The sequence below is a fragment of the Sceloporus occidentalis genome, unplaced genomic scaffold (assembly GCF_023333645.1).
Source record: "Sceloporus occidentalis isolate IW3139 unplaced genomic scaffold, rSceOcc1.0.p SCAF_4, whole genome shotgun sequence".
Lineage (NCBI taxonomy): Eukaryota > Metazoa > Chordata > Lepidosauria > Squamata > Phrynosomatidae > Sceloporus > Sceloporus occidentalis.
The window spans coordinates 69,536,869-69,557,540 of NW_028316984.1; the positions used below are offsets into that span (position 1 = coordinate 69,536,869).

The following is a 20,672-nucleotide window of genomic DNA, read 5'->3' on the forward strand; positions in this document are numbered from 1 at the left end:
ATTTATTGATTTTTATATGATGCGCAGCAACCCAGTGCACTCAGTATCACTCACAAATAAAATTATTAATATTCTAAACTTGACTGGGGGCTTTTAAAGCCACACACTGCAGCCCAAACTTAAAACCAATCAGTAGGTCATTAATTCACTGTTGTTGTTGCTTATTCCACATTGGAAGACAAATGCTTGGCAGATATTCACAAAAGGTTGATCTTGCTCTCAATTCAATGCTTTATGTTCCCCTCATAGATATATATAGATATATACACACACAACCAGACAATGTCTTTTTAGATTGTAAGCCCGAGGGCAGGGAACCGTCTAACTAAAAATATTGTATGTATAGCGCTGTGTAAATTTACAGCGCTTCATAAATAAAGGTTAATAATAATAATAATAATAATAATAATAATGATGTTCACTGTTCTCCAAGTAACTACAAAATTGATTCAAATCTTAAGGAGAACAAAATTTATGTTTTCTGAAACCATGCTGTATGTAATGAAGCAGCAGCTAGTATCATATTTTTAGCTTTATGAAGCTATTACATTTTATATATTACAAAAATGGGCATAGCCAGATCAAAGGAAGCAGGCGAATTCAGCATAAAAAGAGACATACTGGATGAGACCCACAACATATAGTCCAGCATTTTGCTCACATGGGCCTGTTACAGAGGGGCCTCTAAGTACGTGCTGAGCACGTACTAGGGTTAGGAAGCGGTGGCGCTTCCACACACACCCAACCCTAGTACGTGCTCAGCACGTACAAAATGGCAGTGGCCATTCCACACGGCTGCCGCCATGACTACGTCACGACTGCGCCGCCTCCAAATGAGGTGGCGCGGTTGTGACGTAGTGAGGCCGTGCGAGGGCGCCTAGTGCACCCTTTCTGCGACCCCAGAAGGAGCTCCATTTCGGAGATCCTTCCAGCTTTGTGTCGCTGGGCGCAGCCTTTACATGGCTGCGCCAGCGACGCAAAGGAGAAAGGGGCCAAGCGGCCCTTTCTCCTCCTCCCCGCCGTCGCCGGGTGTCCTTGGGGCTTGAAGCCCCAAGGACACCCCTTTCCAGGCCGCGGGGAAGCGGCCTTTTGCCGCTTCCCTGCGGCCCAAAAAGTAGCGGATCGGGGCCTCGGAAGCTGCTGTTCTGGCAGCTGAGGCCCCCAATACATCGGGGAAACGAGCGCCTACAGGCCGCCCCAAAGGGGCGGTCTGTAACGTGCCATAGGCGGGTTATAGACCGCCCATTTGGGGCGGTCTGGACCCGCCCCTTTCCCCGGAGTATCGGGGCTTCAGTGGCTACACCGGCAGCCGCTGAGGCCCCGATCCGCCGCTTTTCGGGCTGCGGGGAAGCAGCAAAACGCCGCTTCCCCGCAGCCTGAAAAGGGGTGTCCTTGGGGCTTCAAGCCCCAAGGACACCCCACGGGAGCGGGGAGGGGGAGAAAGGGGCCACTTGGCCCCTTTCTCCCTTGCTTCGCCGGGCGCAGCCGTCTGAAGGCTGCGCCCAGTGAAGCAAAGCGGCGCCACGGAACAGGAAGGAGCTCCGAAACGGAGCTCCTTCCTGGTCCACGGAAAGGGCGCCCTAGGCGCCCTGCCGCGGATTGAGGATGTCACGTCCGCGCCGCCCCGTCTAGAGGCGGCGCGGCCGTGACGTCCTCACGGCGGTGGCCATATGGAAGGGCCGCCGCCGTTTAGTGCGTGACGGGCACACACTAGGGTTAGGGCGGTGCAGAAGCACCGCCCTTTTGTAACCCTAGTGCGTGCTCGTCACGCACTAAAGTGCCGGTATGTAACCGGCCATAGTCTAGGGCAGGGGTAGGCAACCTTTTTGAGCCGGGGGCCGGGTTGCTGTCCCTCAGACAACTGGGTGGCCGAAGCTGGGGGGGGGGGGGGTGGAGCTTCTACCCTCCAGGGGCGGAGCCGCACACAGGGGGTGGCGCTTCCACCCTCTGGGGCGGAGCCGCATGCCAGGGCGGAGCTTCCACTATCTGGGGGCGGAGCCACATGTCAGGGCGGAGTTTCCACCCTCCGGGGTTGGAGCCGCATAATAATAATAATATTTGAAAGACGCTACTAGGCAATGCCATAACACAGGAAAAATGCATGCACACTGTCTCAACCCAGAAAAGAGCAAGCAAGTCCATGTGGGGGGATTTTGCAAAGAGAATACCAAAGGATAACAACAATAATAATAGCAATATTTGCAAGAATGGAAGCGACTAGGCAAGGCCACAAAACAGCAAAAAACGCATGCCACTGTCTCACCCCAGAAAAGAGCAAGCAAGTCCATGTGGGGGGATTTTGCAAAGAGAATACCAAAGGATAACAACAACAACAATAATAGCAATATTTGCAAGAATGGAAGCGACTAGGCAAGGCCACAAAACAGCAAAAAACGCATGCCACTGTCTCAAACCACTTTCTTTCTCTCCCTCCCTCCCTCCCTCTCACTCCCACCCTCTCTCTCTCTCTCCTCTCCCTCCCACCCTTCCACCCTTTCTGTCTCTCTCTCCTCCCCTCTCTCTCCTCTCCCTCCCACCCTTTCTCTCTCTCTCTCTCCTCTCCCTCCCACCCTTCCACCCTTTTTCTCTCTCTCTCTCCTCCCCTCCCTCCCTCTCTTTCCTCTCCCTCCCACCCTCCCACCCTTTTTCTCTCTATCTCTCTCTCCTCCCCTCCCTCCCTCTTTCCTCTCCCTCCCACCCTCTCTCTCTCTCTCCTTCCCTCCCTCCCTCTCTCTCTCTCCTCTCCCTCCCACCCTCCCACCCTTTCTCTCTCTCTCTCTCTCTCTCTCTCTCTCTCTCTCTCTGTCTCTCTCTCATTCCCCTCCCTCCCTCTCTTTCCTCTCCCTCCCACCCTTTCTTTCTCTCTCTCTCTCTCCTCCCCTCATGTCAAGTAGCCACTGACAGTTTGACCCTCAATGAATTTCAGTACTCTTTTTAAAGTTGTCCACACTGGCAGCCATTGCTATTACTGCATTAATCATTGCCTTTTCTGTCTCCTAAACCTTCCATCACTCATTTCCAATGGATGACACCATGTTACAGTACTATGAGGTTCACTTTCTTCACACCATGCATAATTTTACACACTGCTAATTTTTTTTTCCAAAGCTGAACAGCCCTAAATATTTTAACTGTTCCCTATAACAGAGGCTTCTGTCCCTTATCCCATGGAATAGTTACTCTTAAGCAGTAATTATTAAACCTACAAATGTCAAACCTCTTCTTTTAAAAGATAAAAATACAATGTGCCTTGAAAGATATTTCCTGAAAAGATTCCTTTCCACTTACATTCTTTTTTCAGAGCTGCTGAAATATATTTCATTATTGCTATTTTATTTTAGTCACAGGACTCAGGCTACAGTTGACCTCAAAAGCCAGAGACTAAAACTCCAACTGTCAAATCTGCATGTGTAAATCTGATGTCTATTTTTTAAAAATTCCAGCTAAAATTGCTAAGAGACTTGGAACAAGCACTCTCTATATCTCCCATATACCGTTCCTTATGCTATCAAAAACCCACTTCAAATCCAAGCTTTTACATTCCATGGTTTAAAGTGCAAAACCAAGACTACACCTGAGTATTAAGGAAACAAAAATAATGACCGCAAGAGATTTATCTAACTTTAAAGGAGACTATAATGACAAAGAAATTGTTAAAGATTTTCTGCATCTTGGCTCACTCAAAATGGAGAATGTAGTAAAGAAATCAGAGGAAATTGGAAGTAGATAAAATTCTCAAGTGTGACCATCTATCATTGAAACCCAAAGTCAAGATCATCCATGCCACTCCTTCACTGCTTCCGCTATCCAGCACTATCTCATAGGTGTGAAAGAAGAGTTCAAAAGCTTTTATAAAGTATTAACTCTAACTTCCTCGTCACAAAAACCAGGAATTGTAATTTACTATAACTATGATTATCTTTGTAATAAATGGGCCTCCAGTCATTTGAGGACCTCTCAGACAACAAAGGGTTAAGCTGAGGTACATGCTAATTAGTAGTTACATCATAAATTGACTTAAGGCCCAATTGGCCAATCAGTTGAGCAGGACCAGGAGTTTCTAGAATGTTCCCACAGAGGGCTATAAAAGGCCTCTGAGACAATGTGATGTGTCTCTGCAGTGGAGCCTAGCTTCTTGGGAAAGTTACAGTGTTGGGCCTGTGGCAAGAAGGCAAGCCTCAGGGATGTGGTTTGAGCTAGGCTAGGGGGCCAGCGCTTCACATCCAAAAAACCATCAGGGACTGCAGATTCCATCTCTGTATGAGTAGCTTAGGAATGTGTTAGTTAGAGCGTTTAGGTTTTGTTATTTTTATCCATTGGCTTGGCTGAAATGAACACCTTGTAACTATGTATACTGTACCTGCAAGGCCAGGAGGCCTTGCACAAATGATATCTTATTGTTCTGTCTAGTTAGAATAAATACTTTCTTTAAAAGTATCTGCTGTCTCCATACTCCTATACACGTGCCTTAGCTCGGCTGTTGCTTGCTTAGGTTAGCACGGAATAGGAAAGTATAAGTCCTTAGCAAGTCCCAGTGTGTGTTAAGGGGAATTCATTACAAATTCACTGGGTGGTGGCAGCATGACTAAAGGATCTGTTGGGGCTAAGGGCCAAGAGCAGGGTGCTGTTTGGCCGCTTGGACCTCAGGGATCATCACAATCTTAAACAAGCCAGCTTCAGAAACTATGGTTTGGAACTAGCTTTTTAAAAACTAACATTAGTTAATTAGCCACAGTTTGTCACAGATCCTAGATAGTACAAAAACACCAAAACTCTTCCTAGTCATGTAGATACAGTGTTAAGAGGAAAGCAAGTCCAGGAGGACATTTGCATTGAACCGTGATTTAGTACGATATCTGAATACTACCAGGACAGTCCAGAGTGGCCTCTGCACACCTATATGCAAACACCTAACTCTTTCGCTCCATTCCATTAATTGTAAGGGAACTGTTGTGATACTGAATTAATGACTGAGCTCAGTAAATAGGGATGAACCAAATAAAGCTCATGTAAATAAAATAGAACTGGTCAATGCCAAAACTGATTTAAAATTCAGAATTTCCTGGAGTAGGTCGCAGTTCCCATATAAACTCAGTTTTGATATCTAGGGTTACTTCTCCATCGTATATTGTCCAGATAGCATTCATGATTTGTAGTGCACAGTGTAGGTTACAGAATTCAAGCATATAGCTGTATTAGTCTATAGAATTAGTATGTAGAGAGATATTGTAGCACCGTTGAGACTAATGAAAGAAAGAAGCTGGCAGTACGATAGTCTACGAAAGCTCATGCTGCCAACTTCTTTCTTCAGTTAGTCTCAAAGGTAGTGCAAGATCTCTCCACAATGTAGATTGTAATGAACAGTATACAGCATCTGTTGCCATTCCTAGAAAAAGCATATTTGGCCACTGTGGCACATAACTCAGGTAGATCACAACCAAACTACTGCAGTGCATTCTGTGTGGCTGCACTCAAAAATTTCAGATTGAAACAGTCAGACTGTTGATCAGATCTGCTTATTTGGAGCACGCAATTCCCTCATTGTAACACATCTACTAGTTTGCCACTGTTTCAGGGCCGAATGAAAGTTTCAGATTTAAAAGACTAAATGGGGTGGGCCAGGAATAAGTCCTCCTATATGAATGTTCCCACTGGCATATTCTCTGAAAAAGCTCTTCGTGTCCTGTTACTACTAATACTGAAGTATTTCAGTAGCTGCTTGATGTATCTTGAAAGCATGCTCTACACATTTCCCCTAAATAATAGTTTTATAAAAATACATACATACATACACACAGAGAGTCTTTAAAAAGGAACTCTTGTTTCTTCCCCCCAAACTAGGAAAATCATGTTGTTATACTGCCATGTATTAGTTAGGACAGAGGGGGCAGGGAAGCAAGATTACTCACTACAAGAGATAAGAGCAACAATAATACACAGTGATGTTAGAATGATAATGTGTACAATCCAAATGAAGTACAGCGCACAGGTTTAGCTTTACAAGGAAGATAAGGCACAGGAAAACCAATGGGGGGTCCATGCGCTGCACCGTAAGAGGGAGTGTGCCCCCATTGAAACAAATGGGGTTTGAGTGTACGTGTTTCTCCATATTCAGGAGAGCTGGACTGGATACCCCATGTATGGAAAGGGCCGACTGTAACAGGAGATTAAGAGTGCATGCCAAATTCACACATCTGCCCATTCTGCCATCAATGCTGTTCTCCCTTCATGCCTTGCTTTAACTAGCTTCTACATATGAGTGAAGGTTACAAAGAAATTCTTAGCACTATAAAGAAGGGAGGAAAAGTAAAGTCAAACAACAGGAAGATATGGAGTCTTACACAGTTAATGACTGATTAGAATGGGAGGCAGAAGCACTGCAGAACTAAACTGAGTTTAGGCTGGTTTTACCAATGTTCATTTTTAAAATATGTATTAGCAATTTCTTAGCAATGATCAGAACATTATCTGCATGACTACACAGTATGGCTTTGAAGTAACTTCTTTATATCTTCATCTGCTTAAACATGCACTATTTTGCATCTTATAAATTCTGCCTTTGTATTGATTGTTAAGACTTTGATATCTTACTGATAAGATAACTTGAAACTTTCCCCCAACAAAGAACAAATAAATAAATGAAGAAATCTCTTACCATTTCCTTTTTTCTTCATCTGATACAGGTACACACCTCAAGCCAGCTCCTACCACCATGAGGGCTGATGTTAACAGCACAGTTACTCTTAGGCCTAGCAAGAAAAGAAGGTTAAATTATTAGAAGAAGAGGTAGAATATACTAAGAGATTATGTACTGAGCCGAAACTATTATCTCAGAACCCAATCCAGAACTACTCTTTGTACATAAAGTACTTAGAAACTTGGGCCTGGTCCAGATGGGCGTGATAAGACGTCCTCGTCACGTGCGAGGGGTGGTGCTTCTAAACGCCCCTCACACATGACGAGGGCATCAAAACGGCAGCACCCTGTACAGATGGGTGCCACCATCATTACGTGACGCACGCCTAGCGTCCGCACATTGCAGCGCCATTATGACATCACGAGTGTGCCATTGGTGCACTGCGGTGTCATAACCGTGCCGCAAGAAGAACCCACTTTTTGCAGGTTCTTTTTGGTCTGCGGGGAAGTCCCGCGGTCTGGAGGTTGCGGCATCCCTGCGGACCAAAGCTAGGTGCAGGGAGACTGTCCTTTTTGGATGGTCTGTCCCACCCCTTTCTTAGGTAAACCAATTTCCCCGCTCAGTTTGAAGGAGAAGGAAGAATCACATGCGTTTCCCACACAGAACGCTCCTCTGAAAGGCAAAAAGGAAAGAGCAGTAAGGGAAAGAAATGTGTTGAAATGACATCTACACTAAAGGGCTAGAATAAGAAATATATGTATATGTGTTTATTATGTGTTTTATTTTATTTTGTTCTGTTAAATTTTGTTACATTACATTCCTTTCAATTAAAAAGGGGGGAAAGGGGGAAAGGTCTGTTTACACATCAGCGTAAGAATCACAGCAGCAAGGAATAATTGGATGAACCAGGAAAACTACAGTCTGCCCTTTCTTATGCGGGAGATCCATTCCGGACTCCCCCGCGTAAAAGGAATTCCGCCTACGCTCAAGCCCCATTTAAATGAATGGGGCTCGTGCATGCGTTGGCACAGTGGTGTGCGCCCCATTATTCCCTATGGGATGTGACGCCCCTTCTCCCAGCGTGGGTTTCAGCATATGCTGAAAGCTGCGTAAAGTGTGCCAGTGTATGACGTGGGCACACTGTATATTCAAGGGACTTACAAAATTTCTCAGTATTTGGTCTCTGAAACAGTTTCTTCCTTCCGTTTGTTTTTTAAAATGTCATATTAAATATAATCTGGAAAAAATTATTTCTTCACTTGAAAAATTTGCTTATTTGACAATACTACAAATAATAAGATTATGGTGTTCAGATCCAATTGACAGGTGCTGTGTCTAGCATTTTAAAATGTATTTTTAATGATTTCTGTATCTTCTGGTATCTGCTATCAAAAATGAGATGTAGGTGAATAAAGAACAGATTCATTAAGCATGCTTTAATTTCATTTTAATAAATAAGTTACTATATTTCTCAGGACTGAGAAATTCTGCAAGCAGCTATATATAGATTTAATTTCCTTTCATTTCCTCTAAACACCCACACAAACAGTTATGCCTCCTGGGTAGCAATTCCCAGCAAACAATCATAAATGCATCTTAGTGAAGAGTACCCTGCCACATCTCCTTGAGGAAGCAATATTATACACCTTCCAGAAGAAATCTTCAATTGATAGTATCTTTGGGGGGGGAGGGTAAATCCTGTTGTTGTTGTTGTTGTGTGCCTTCAGGTTGTTCCTGACTTATGGCTACCCTAAGGCGAACCTATCATGGGGGTTTCTTAGCAAGACTTGCTCAGAAGAAGTTTGCCATTGCCTTCCTCTGAGGCTGAGCGTATGTGCCTTGCCTAAGGTCGCCCAGTGGGATTCATGGCTGAGCAAGGAATCCGATCCTAATCTACAGAATCATAGTCCAACACCCAAGCCACTATGCCATGATAGCTCTCTGAAAAAAAATCCTCCACCTTCCTCTCAGCTCCTCTTTAGATGAAATGAGACTGGCATGAAAAGCCAGTATCTAGTTGGCTTGGGGGTGTGACTTATGCTCAACGCACCCCCCCCCAACATGCCCAGAAGCAGGCTGCGGGGCACTCCCGCGGCATGGCATTTACAGGTCGCATGAGTGCAATAAAGCCACTCTGCGGCAGGAAAAGCCAACTGTTTGCCAGCTCAAAAAGGAATGTCATTTTCTCTGGTGTAGTCTGTTCTGCCCCTGAATACTTAGGTCCAAAATACACTGCAGAAATAATCCAGTTTGGGACCACTTTAACTGGCCTAGCTCAGTGCTAGGGAATCCTGGGAACTGTAGTTTGTTGTGGCACCATAGCTCTCTGGCAGAGAAAGCTACATGTCTCACAAAACTACAGTTCCTAGAATTCCCTAGCACTGAGCCAGGGCAGTTAAAGCAGTCTCCCCAGAATTCCTTGTTCTTTTCTCTGGATTATAATTTGTCCATGCAAGTGGCCTTACTTTAGCAAACCAGGCCAGTATTTCCAGATTCTTCTGTTTCTTAAAACACATCATTTGCATTACTCTAAAGTCCATGGACAGCAACCTAGGACGGTCATCAATCAATCAATTTTATTTACGGTCTTTGACCAAAGTATCTCAAAAATATATTAATATATGGTCATCAATTCTATGTTGATGTAAATCTGGGAAGGGTTTTATTTCATTTTTAGTATTTAGAAAATATTTAGATTTAGATTCTAGCACCACCTATTCTGTCAAGCCTGTCTCTACGTCTGATTGTTTGCTTGTATGTTTCAGTCAAAGGAGGAATTCTCAGGAATTTAAGTTGATTCCACAAGGCAGACCAAAAAAAAGCTTGCGTATAACGATGTGCAATTTGCTTATTACCATCTGGGAAACACATAGCTATGGTTCAAAATTCAGAAACACACCATCAGCTTGCACATTCTTTGCTTCATCTGTTCATGCTTGAATTTCATCTTCTCATGTTTTGAGGAAATTATAATGTTATCGTACATGATTTGCATCTCTAGTCAAAAGGTCCCAGTTATGTATGGGTTCAGCATTTTGTCATTTTACAACTGACAGTGAATTCCAAACCATTTTTCAACCACTTTTAAAAGTGGTTTACAATTACAAATGAAAGAGGAGGAATTCATCTATGAAAGAAAAGGGGAGGAGTGGAAATCTATCAGGTGCTCTCTGATTCCAACCATTAACAGACTAGTGAAATGTTATGTTTAATGGGGACAGTGTTGTAATAGAAGATGCTACTTCCCATACACTAATTTGGGGGTGGGGGAGGGGATCACAACAGAATTATTCAAAAAGAATCCCTTTCCATAGTATTTTTCATAACAGTTCTTCCTGAATAGCAATACAGAACACTTCACAGTTCAATTGTAAGGGAAATGCCTATGAGCAAAGCCAACTCTGGCATTTTTACTAGCAAAGAGATCTTGTACTTCAGAGCTGAGAATGAGTAAATATTGAGATTTACCATGCCATCTGACACACACACACACAGGTGTATCACAATCTTCAGAATTTCTACTCCCTGCTTCCCCACTATTTTCACAACATTACCTCTTTGTGTAAGAATAACAATAGAAATGCAAAACCTGTGGTTACGAAATGAGGTGACAAGGTCATTTTTGCATTTCTATTGCTATTCTCACACAAAGCCTGCTTATATACTGTAGATCTGTGCCTGGACCATCCACTTCATGCATTTGGGGAAGTTCACTCAAGTCTATGAAAGCTCATGCTACAGAAAAGAGGAAACCTTTAAAGTAAAGAAGGTTTGGCTACCAGTCCTGAAAGATAGCAAGATAAAGATTCAACAAATGCAAATGAGAAATCTCCCAGCAGACAATGAGCACTATCAAGCAGACTCTAATCCTCTTTTGCAGACCCTCCCACCCTGAGGCCTGCCATTAGCAACAAAACAATACACATGCAAATCACTCTTGCCTTTCCAGGTCACACAATATATATACCCAAGTCCTTTCCAGACAAACAGTCTCTGAAGATGCCAGTCACAGATGTCAGGAAGAAACTCTTTTAGAACATGGCCACATAGTCCGTAAAACCCACAAAAAACTCATGCTACCAGTTTCTTTCTTTCACATAGTCTCAAAGGTGCTCCAAGATCCCTTTGCATACTGATGTCTCTGTATTAACATACAGATGCAAAACTTACAAATGCAAAAACATTTATAAGCACTGGTGCCCTTCCCCCGTTTAATCAACCATACTTCAGCACTCCTTAGATACACTGATCACAGCGGAGATCTGTAGCATATAAAACATGCAATGAGCTTATTGAAAAATTCATTCCAAGTCTACAAATTAGTTTAAGTACTATAAATTCTTCTCATTATTCCAAACAGCATGTTTCTTTGCATGGGTGATGGAAGCTGAACTAAACAGTATAAATCTGCAAACCAAAATACTAAACTCAGAACAACTTCTATTATTTTCAGCAAATTCTACATCTTTCTCAGTCTTTAACTATTAATAACCTATTCTTGGTCTGCAGACATAAGAATTTATCCACTTTAGACATATTAATTAAAATATTATCTCTGTTTTTGGAAATCGGTAACACATTGGAGAAGGAAGGGCAGTACATGGAACAGAACTGAGGAAACAAGTAAAGCAAAGAAACTATGTTTATCTTTACTGCCAATCTGTCAAGTTACATCACTTCTCTGGTTTTATTCTCTTCTGTACTTTGATATTTTACTGTTGTAAAGACTGTAAAAACTGGTAAAGGGGCGAGTGATAACTGGATGGAAAAAGAGGCATTCCTTCAGGGTATTTTTGTTTCTTGAAGTTCTAAATAATCTTCTGTAAAATATGACTTTACAGCTTCAACCTGTAACTATGAGTAAGGCAACACACGTAACTTTATGCAAAGGAACACCCATCTTTCTTGTTAGAATTGCTGAAGCAATTAAGACACAGATTGGTTCATCAGGGCTTGTTTCCCTAAAACGGTACATGTGATGACCACACCTATGTACAACAGTTAGCAATTTCAATGTAGTATAACAACACCCTCAATGTAATGTGGGTATCCTTTATATTAAGACTAAATATACCTAAACTATCAGTATTATTTTCCATTCAGTTCAACCATTTGACCTTGGAGTAAACAAATCGATTTTAAAATGGAATTCTTCACCCCAGAATAACCAAATAGGTAGTACACAAATACTATAGGAACAGCTTTGTAAATGCTGGTTGTGACAGAATTTGGTTAATGTCAATCGTGGATACTGGGATTATAGGTATAATACAGTGGTTCCCAACCTTCCTAATGTCGCGACCCTTTAATACAGTTCCTCATGTTGTGGTGACCCAAACCCATGAAATTATTTTCATTGCTACTTCATAACTGTAATTAAATAGGTATTTTGCAATAGTCTTAGGCGACCCCCATGAAAGGGTCATTCGACCCCAAAGGGGTCCCGACCCACAGGTTGGGAACCACTGGTATAATACGTTTACAGAGTGCTATGCCTGGTGACAAGATCTACACAAAACAATTACTCAAGAATTAGATTTTTTGCCATCTTCAATGTTTTAAATTCTTGCCTTTTAATTGCACTTTTACAGTACCATGTTTTAGTTTTGTACACTGCCAGGGAACAGCTGGTAAAAAAGTTGTACACATACACACACAGATTGTATATACACTTGTCCCTTGGTATCCACAGACTTGCCATTCATGTTTTGATCATTCGCGGATGGCAAGTCCTCCCTCCCTCCCTCTTCCCCCCAGCGCCAGGGCGGCCGGGGCCTGTAATCCATGCTGGCCACATGGGGACTCACTTTCCCAGCAGCGCTTGGGGCCCGGCATGTGCACAACCTGCCCCCATCCACTGCAGCCAATCGGCACACAAAACACCAATTGGCTGCAGCAGAGGGGGTGGGGCATGCACACACAGGGCCCCAAGCAGCCTGCCATTCGGGACAATGGCTCTTGAATGTTTGCAAAAATTTGGATTCACGGGGGGGGGGGGAGGAACGTATCCCCCGCAAATCTGGAGGGACCACTGTACTCATGTATAAATTGAGAAATTTTAGTCAAACAATTAACTCAAAAAATTTAAGTTGACTTATCCATGGGTCAATTTGAGTACTGTACTTTGACCCTTATAAAAAAGGAACCATCCCCTGCTGAAAGGCAAGAATGTAATTTGTCACAGAACCACTGACTCCCTTCTGCTCTTTCATCCATCTAGCCTTTAGTGTGAGCGCAAACAGTTATGCCTGCTGGAATTTTGTAATTTCTTTGGCATTGTTTTTCTTTGCTTCATCCTTTAGATCCTTTGTTGTATGTCCCTAGGTTTTACCCTCGACTTATCCATGAGTCATATCAAAATCCATAATTCTGGCCCCAAAACCTGCCCTCGACTTATGCATGAGGTCGACTTATAGTCAAATATATACGGTATATATAATTTTAAACAGAGGGACCACAGCTATTCCAACAAGGGGAAGAAGCATCCATATCTATTGAACGTCATTTTATAATCAACTTGAAGAAGAGCCTAACATGGAGACCACACGTATCATCTATCTATCTATCTATCTATCTATCTATCTATCTATCTATCATCTATCTATCTATCTATCTATCTATCTATCTATCTATCTATCTAAATCCAAATATTTCAAATCCAATACAAACCCAGGCTAACATGGAGCCCACATTTAATATCTAGTCACAGTGTTGTAAATATATATATATTTGATTTAAATAATGCAACGCAACCAATTTGTTAACAGTTTCAAATGGGCTCATTCAAAGATCCAGTGATGGGATAATTCATCATATCCTTTACACATGTGTAGACAATTACACAGCGAGCCACACTGGCCTGATTTACTACTCCCAACATGATGCAACATCACTTCCAGGTGCCATTAGGACCAGTTTTTCATTTATTTTTAAATTTTCATTTGTGTTTGGGGGAGATTTTGAGGGCTTTGGCTACTGTGGTTTAGGAATGTTTTGAGCTGTTTGGGGGGAAATAAGTGCCCAAAAATTAAACCTGATTTTTAAAAAAAATAATTTTGGGAGACTTCTGGAGCCCTTCAGGGGATACCCTTAGGGCTCCCATGGTTCACTTTGCCCAACCCAATATAAAAAAATAAATAAAATGGGACAATAAAAACAAGGGAGGGATAAAACAACTTGATCAAGTTTATTTACCCTCGGTACTGGAAATGATTCCCATTTATGTTTATTTCCACACAGATTAAGTAACATTCCCCTCAGCCACAGTTTTAAATCTCATGGCATTACTTCTGCATCAGGCTTTAGGCATATCTCTCCCATATGAGGTATTCCTGGTATACTCCATTCAAAGTCTACCCAATGTAACCTATAAGCTACATGTAAAGCTATTCCTCTATGCACACCATGCACTATAGGAGTTGCCTGGCTGACTGCTATATTTCACAATTTAACAACATCTGCAATCACTGAGTAAAAGCAGCCGTTCTAAATAGTTGTTTTGACAACAAATGCCTCAGGTCAATTTGCTATTTGGGAGCATAGATCGAACTGTAAAATTTCCCATCATTTTGATTAGTTTCTGATTAGTAGCTCATTCCAGCTTCACACACTCTATTGGGAGAACATGTTCACTCTGATGGTGGCTAATAAAGCAATTTTTCTAAATCAATGGCTCTCAAGGCGCCAATATGCCTTAGGGGAGGGAGAAGAAGATCCTTCCCTATCCCAGTGTTATTTATTGAGCGAATAATTGGTCATGATGGAAGTTAACTGGGCCAGGAAATAATGCTTTTGTTCCTCCACCTCATCACCTACCCAGAAGGTTCTGCATTTAGTTTGCTGATTGTTCATGCTGGGACTAAAAGCAACAACATATTGACCCCTGGATATTTTTCCTTCCTTGAAGTCCATCCTGAGGCACCATAAAAATGCTGCATAAAATTTTTCATCTTCAAGATCATAAGACCTTGAATAAGTCTAATAAACCGTCTTTATTCTTCTTCCTTTAGTTAAGTGCAATTTGGGATTTAACTGATGAAGCATTTCTGTACTTAGCAATACCATTAACACTTTTTGTTTAGACATACCGGTACTTCATTGTTTTCTGGTATTTCCATCTACGATCAATAATAATATACATATAACCATATAATTATCAACTGGTGAAGATGATCAGTAACTTTGTGAAATTAGTTGTCCACTGAAATAGCTAATTATTAATTTACTGCATTCACAAATAATTGTAATTTACCTAACCTAACCTTCTCTGAAATACACTTCCTGTTGGGCTGTTCAAGCTGTTATCTTTTTACTTATATGTGGGGGGGGGGGGGGGGGGGCTTTCACTGAATATAGTGAGGCTAACATAAAGAGCATCGTAATGTCACATTATAATGTGCTTGCTCAATAATAGCTTTGTTTGCTCAGTTATATTCCAGAATCAAAAACTCTAATGCTTCATCTTCATGCCCAATTATCCATTCCTCAAAGACTGCAGCATTAAAGAGAACTCTAATTTTATCAACTTATTGAATATATTTTGTACAGCTATGTGGACATACCCATTATGGCACTATCTTTCTGTGGTGGTGGGATTGAGTACTTTGTGATGCAAAAGGCTAAGATGACAGCAACCGTGATGTTGCTAAGGCCTCTCATGCCAGACAGGCTTTTGCTGAGGACCCAAACTTAATTTGACAAATGTGGGCAGCAGCAGTAATGTGGGGCGGCACTGTAGGAGGCTCTCTAAAACACCTGCAGTGGCACCATAGCTTAGTACTGTGCAGAAGAAGGTAATGCTAAACTAATCCTGGAGATTTTTACCTTGAAAATCAATCATGAGACAAGTCCTAAATGAAACAAGAGATAGTGTCAGAAGATGAGACTCCCAGGTCAGAAGGCACTCAACAAACTACTGGGGATGAGGGCAAATATGATTAGCATTGGACTCAAGCTGAAAGTGCATTCATCACTGACATACTCAGATATGACAAGAAAGTCCTACACAGTACACAACATATCACAGGATCATAGAACATGAGAAGCATGAATCAGGGAAGATAGGCATTACAAAGCAAGAAATGAAAGGTATGAACACTGAAATACTTGGACTGAGAGAGTTAAAGTGGACAGAAATGGGACATTTTGCATCAGAATCAGATAATTACACAGTGTTTTACTCAAGAAATTAAAATCTAAGAAGAAATGGGGTCCCATTTTGAAAGCACTCTCCCACAGATGCTGAATTAGGTTTAAACTCAAACATTGCAAAAGTAGGGGAAAAAGGAATCAAACAGAATTCCTTTTATGGCTATTTGTTAAGAGTTTTGAGGAAGTTGAAACTACCCTTGCAAAGGATGAACCAAACATTCACAATTGCTTTGAGAACACACCAATATCTGCACTCATGCCATTACTTCTCTCTCTCCGTGTGTGTGTGTGTGTGTGTGTGTGAGAGAGAGAGAGAGAGAGAGAGAGAAACTTGTCAGAAAAACCTTATGAAACGTTTGCCCAAGGGTTGCCATAAATTGGAAATACTTGAAGGCACACAACAACAACAGCAACAACAAGCACTGCACCCAAGATGTCTTAGAATCATAGAATCGTAGAATCATAGAGTTGGAAGAGACCACAAGGACCATCCAGTCCAACCCCATGATTCAGGAACTCTCAATCAAAGCATCGCCAACACATGGCCATCAAGCCTGTTTAAAGACCTCCAGGGAAGGAGACTCCACCACTCTCAGAGGGAGTGTGTTCCACTGTCGAACAGCGCTTACTGTCAGGAAGTTCTTCCTAATGTTGAGGGGGAATCTCTTTTCCTGGAGCCTGCATCCATTGTTCCAGGTCCTGTTCTCTGGAGCAGCAGAAAGCAAGCTAGCTCCCTCCTCAATATGACATTCCTTCAAATATTTAAACAGGGCTATCATATCACCTCTTAACCTTCCCTTCTCCAGGCTAAACATCCCTAGCTCCCTAAACTCATAGCTCATAGGGCATGGTTTCCGGACCCTTCACCATTTTAGTCGCCCTCCTTTGGACACGCTCCAGTTTCTCAATGTCCTTTTTGAATTGTGGTGCCCAGAACTTGCTATATGCAAAAAGACACTATTTGAATCAGCATTGACACATGCATACTTAGCATCATAGTTACTCTCTCACACTCTAGTTTTATACAGCCACATGTAAATGTAATATAAAGTGGGAAAAATAAGATGCCAAACAAGCTTCAGCAAGGAAGAGACATAAAAACTCAAAATTTAACTACTTCTTTAACTGCTTCATAAGAAACTTGACTTTAGTCCCAGTTTGGGGGTATGATATAAATAAATAAACAATAATCGTAACAACTCACTCTAATTTCCTGCAGAAGAGCATTTCTACAGTTTACAGCTAGTACATCAACGACAACCATTCCTGGAGATACCTAATCTGGCTACATTGGCACATGTCTTGTTCTGTCTTTACTAGGGTAATGAGTTCTATGCATGGCTGCCCTTGGAGAGTGTTCAGAAACTTAACTGGTCCAAAAAATGTCACCCCGATCATTTACTGGGGCAGACTTCAGGGAGCATACAGCTTCCTTGTTACAACAGCTCCACTGGTTGCCAGTCTATTTCCAGGCACAATTCAAAGTGCTGGTTATGACTTGTAAAGTACAATATGGGTTGGGTCCAGACTATCTGAAGGGCCATATCTTTCTATGCCAGCCTGCTTGAGCTCTACGATCTTTTGGGAAGGCCCTTCTCCCATCATCTTCCCAGGAGCATTACATGGAAGCAAGAGAGAGGACCATCTCAGTAGCTGCTCCCAGACTTGGAAAGCCTTACTAAGGAGACCAAGGTGATTCTCTCTTTGGGCCGAAACAGACGGCCCTGAACACCGGCTTTTTGCAGGCATAAAAAGAAGTGGTAAAATGCTTTCAGCACTCATGCAGCATATAAGCTGCCCATTGGGTGGATGGCATGATGCTGGCTTGGAGGTGGCATCAAAGTGATTAGCATCTGACACCACCCCAAGCCAGTGCAAATGGGCAGTCTGTTTTGTCCCTTTGTTGTCTTTCCAGTTGAAGATGAAAACTTTTCTATTCCAACAGGCTTTTAGACACTGACTGCAATAGACTTTTACTTGTATGCTGTCTTGTTGGTTTTTAAATGGTTTTAATTATATATTGTTCAACTGCATTTTAATATAACCTTTATCCATTTTACTGTGATTTTGTATACCTTTTAATCTGTATTGGTTTATTGTAAACAACCCTGAACTGCAGAATTGGAGAACAGGTGGGATATACATGAATGAAATAATTCAATGTGGCTTACATTTGAACAGACACGATTACATTGTAAATATTTCATTTTAAAACACTACAATTCATTCTGAGGCATCGAAAAATAAGCCAACCAAAGGGTGTAAACTTAAAAGGACACAATGTGACTTGTTATTTCTATAGGATGCAGAGGAATCTCCTGTTAAAACAGTTATGCTGAGCAAATATCCTAATTTTAATTATAACTTGTATATCCAGTAACCAGCTGAATTCCTCTATATATTTTTTTTAATTGTCATTTACTTTCTGAAAAGCAGCACTGGCCCATTGCTAATTTTCTTGTTTCAATATTGGCAAGACTATCATACTCTGGGCATATCATTACGCCACATGACTCACTGAAAAGATTCAGATGCTTGGTAAAGTGGAAGGCAGTGAGAGAAAGAAAGACCATATTACACATTGCTGGCTTCAATAAAAGACGCCACACCTCTCTATTGCAAGACCTACACAGAGCTGGTGATGACTGGGACTCCTGGAAGGTCTTTCATTCATAGGGTGAAGCCAACTTGATGACGAAGAACAAAAAAAATATTGACAGAATCTTAAAATGTTAAAGATTTTGTCAAGTTCTAGACCACTTTTCTACTTAAGTTCTCAACCAGGTATTTCTATGCTTTAATGCTCTAAGTTTCAAAATCTTCTTCCTTGTCTAAATTCCCCATTGTCTTATGCAGGGGTAGGCAACCTGCGGCCCGCGGGCCAGATGCGGCCCGGCAAGGCCTTGGGACCGGCCCCAGCCCAGTCCTGCCGCCAATTGCCGCCAGAGCCTTCGGCCTCTCTCGTGAGGGCGTGGGGCCTTTGGCCTATCAGGAGGAGGCGGGGGGCAAGGGGGGGCAAGCAGCAGGCAAGGGGGGCAAGCGGCGGGCAAGGGGGGCAATTGTTTATAGAAGCCTCCGAAACATGCATTTATATTAACATTTTTTAAAAAAATCAGCAAATTTTTTGCGTGTCCTCCATTTTTTAAAAACGTGTCCTCCATTTAAAAATTTTGTCCCACATTTGTCCCGGTTTATTTATTTAATTAAGTTTTTTAAAATTATTTAATTATTTATTTTTTGGCTTCGGCTCTCCAGTTGTCTGAGGGACAGCAACCTGGCCCCTGGCTCAAAAAGGTTGCCTACCCCTGGTCTTATGTATGTGTGCATCTTCAAGGCACCTGTTGACTTAGGTCAACCCCTGCTACAAGCAGTACATAGATTACTCATATAAGGGCAACACAGACACAAAGTAATGTGTTCCTATTTGTGTATCAATACAAGATTGGCAGGTTGCGTATCTACACATGTACTAATTGTGTATCTACACATGTACTAAGAACATACATGTTTGACAATGAATGTATTTACAGTGGGCCCTTGACATTTGCTGGGTTATAGGCACAGGACCACCAGGAAAGTAGAAAACCTGCAAATAAAGACTCACTTTGTTTAACTTTTTTTTTGCATTCATATTTTTATTTCATTTTTCTTATATAACATATAAATCAATTGATCCATCCACAAATCAACTGATTATATTGTCTTACATTCCTTTTTACATTGATAGTCATTTTGTTACTTTATTCTAACTCCAAAGTATATTTAATTTTTCCCATTTCTTTTTATATTGTTGCGTTGTTTTCCCATTGATGAGCATTGTCAGTTTATCCATTATCTAACTCATTTATTTTTATTTTCCAATCTTCAATTGAAGAGACATCCTATCCCCCCAGTATTTTGCATAAATTATGCGTGCCACCATTATCATACATAATAAAATGTTTTCCCCCCTCATAATTGAATTTGTCTTTTAATTTTTCTGTTATATTTAATAAAAATAATTCTGGGCTCATCATGAATTTCTTTTGTAATATGTCTGATCACTTTTTTTCAACTTGAGAGAACCTCTCTCTAAGAGCCCCCAGGTCCTCCAGCACAACTCTATGGTGAACATCTGCCAAAAGTGTTCTCTCTAGGAATCTCTAAGTCCTCCAGTACAACTCTATGGTCGAATTTAGGGTCTATGGTCAACTTTCAGAACTGGAGGATGTAGAAATTCCTAGAGAACATATCGGTCAAATCTGCAAATAATCAAATCTGCAAAACTCAAAGCCACAATTGTGGGGAGCCGACTGTATTACAGTACTAGTTTCTATAGCAGTGATGGCAAACCCATAGCACATGTGCCAAAAGTGGCACGCAACGGCATTTCGCCAGGCACAGGTGACAGAGAGAAGGCGGAAGAGGCATGCATGTGCCCGTTCCTCCTCCTCCCTGCCATTTTTGGGTCTCAGCCATAAAATGGCACCGGGGACTGGGAGAAGGAGACAGAGCCACATGCATCTGGCTCCTCCTCTGAGCCCTGTCCCAGCCTTCAGCTGCCTATTGGAGACAACTGGAAAATGGCAGATGGAAGAGGGGCGACTGGTGGGTGCCAGTTGCTTCTCTCCAAAGACCTTTTCAGCCTCCAACTGTCTCCGGAAAGACAGCTGAGGGCAAGGAAAACCAATATGGAGGAGCAACGGCAGTGTGTCGGCTCCTGGACAGAGAGCTCTGGGTGAAGAAAGCTGGGGGGGGGGGAGGGGCTCAGGAATGGCCGCATGCCAGGGTCTGCTGGTCCTGAGGTGACTCCCCGGGGACAACTCTGGACTAGCAAAGGCCCAGGCAGAGGAGGGGGGTCGCATGCCAACTCCCTCTCCTCTTCCCGGGCTTTTACTGGTCCTGA

The 20,672-nt window shown here is 42.2% G+C and overlaps 1 protein-coding gene across 3 annotated transcripts in view; it reads right to left on the bottom strand.

Annotated features, from left to right (window-relative positions):
- LOC149313968 (solute carrier family 49 member 4-like) overlaps positions 1 to 20,672 on the bottom strand; it is a 122,634-nt gene that overhangs the window by 92,624 nt on the left and 9,338 nt on the right. For all 3 annotated transcript variants that reach the window (XR_016281101.1, XM_089523335.1, XM_089523336.1), the window contains exon 2: positions 6,656 to 6,749. Coding sequence is in view for 2 of the 3 variants with exons in the window: in XM_089523335.1 (XP_089379461.1) it covers positions 6,656 to 6,749 (94 nt within the window). In the remaining variant the exon portion in view is untranslated. The remainder of the gene's footprint in view (positions 1 to 6,655; positions 6,750 to 20,672) is intronic.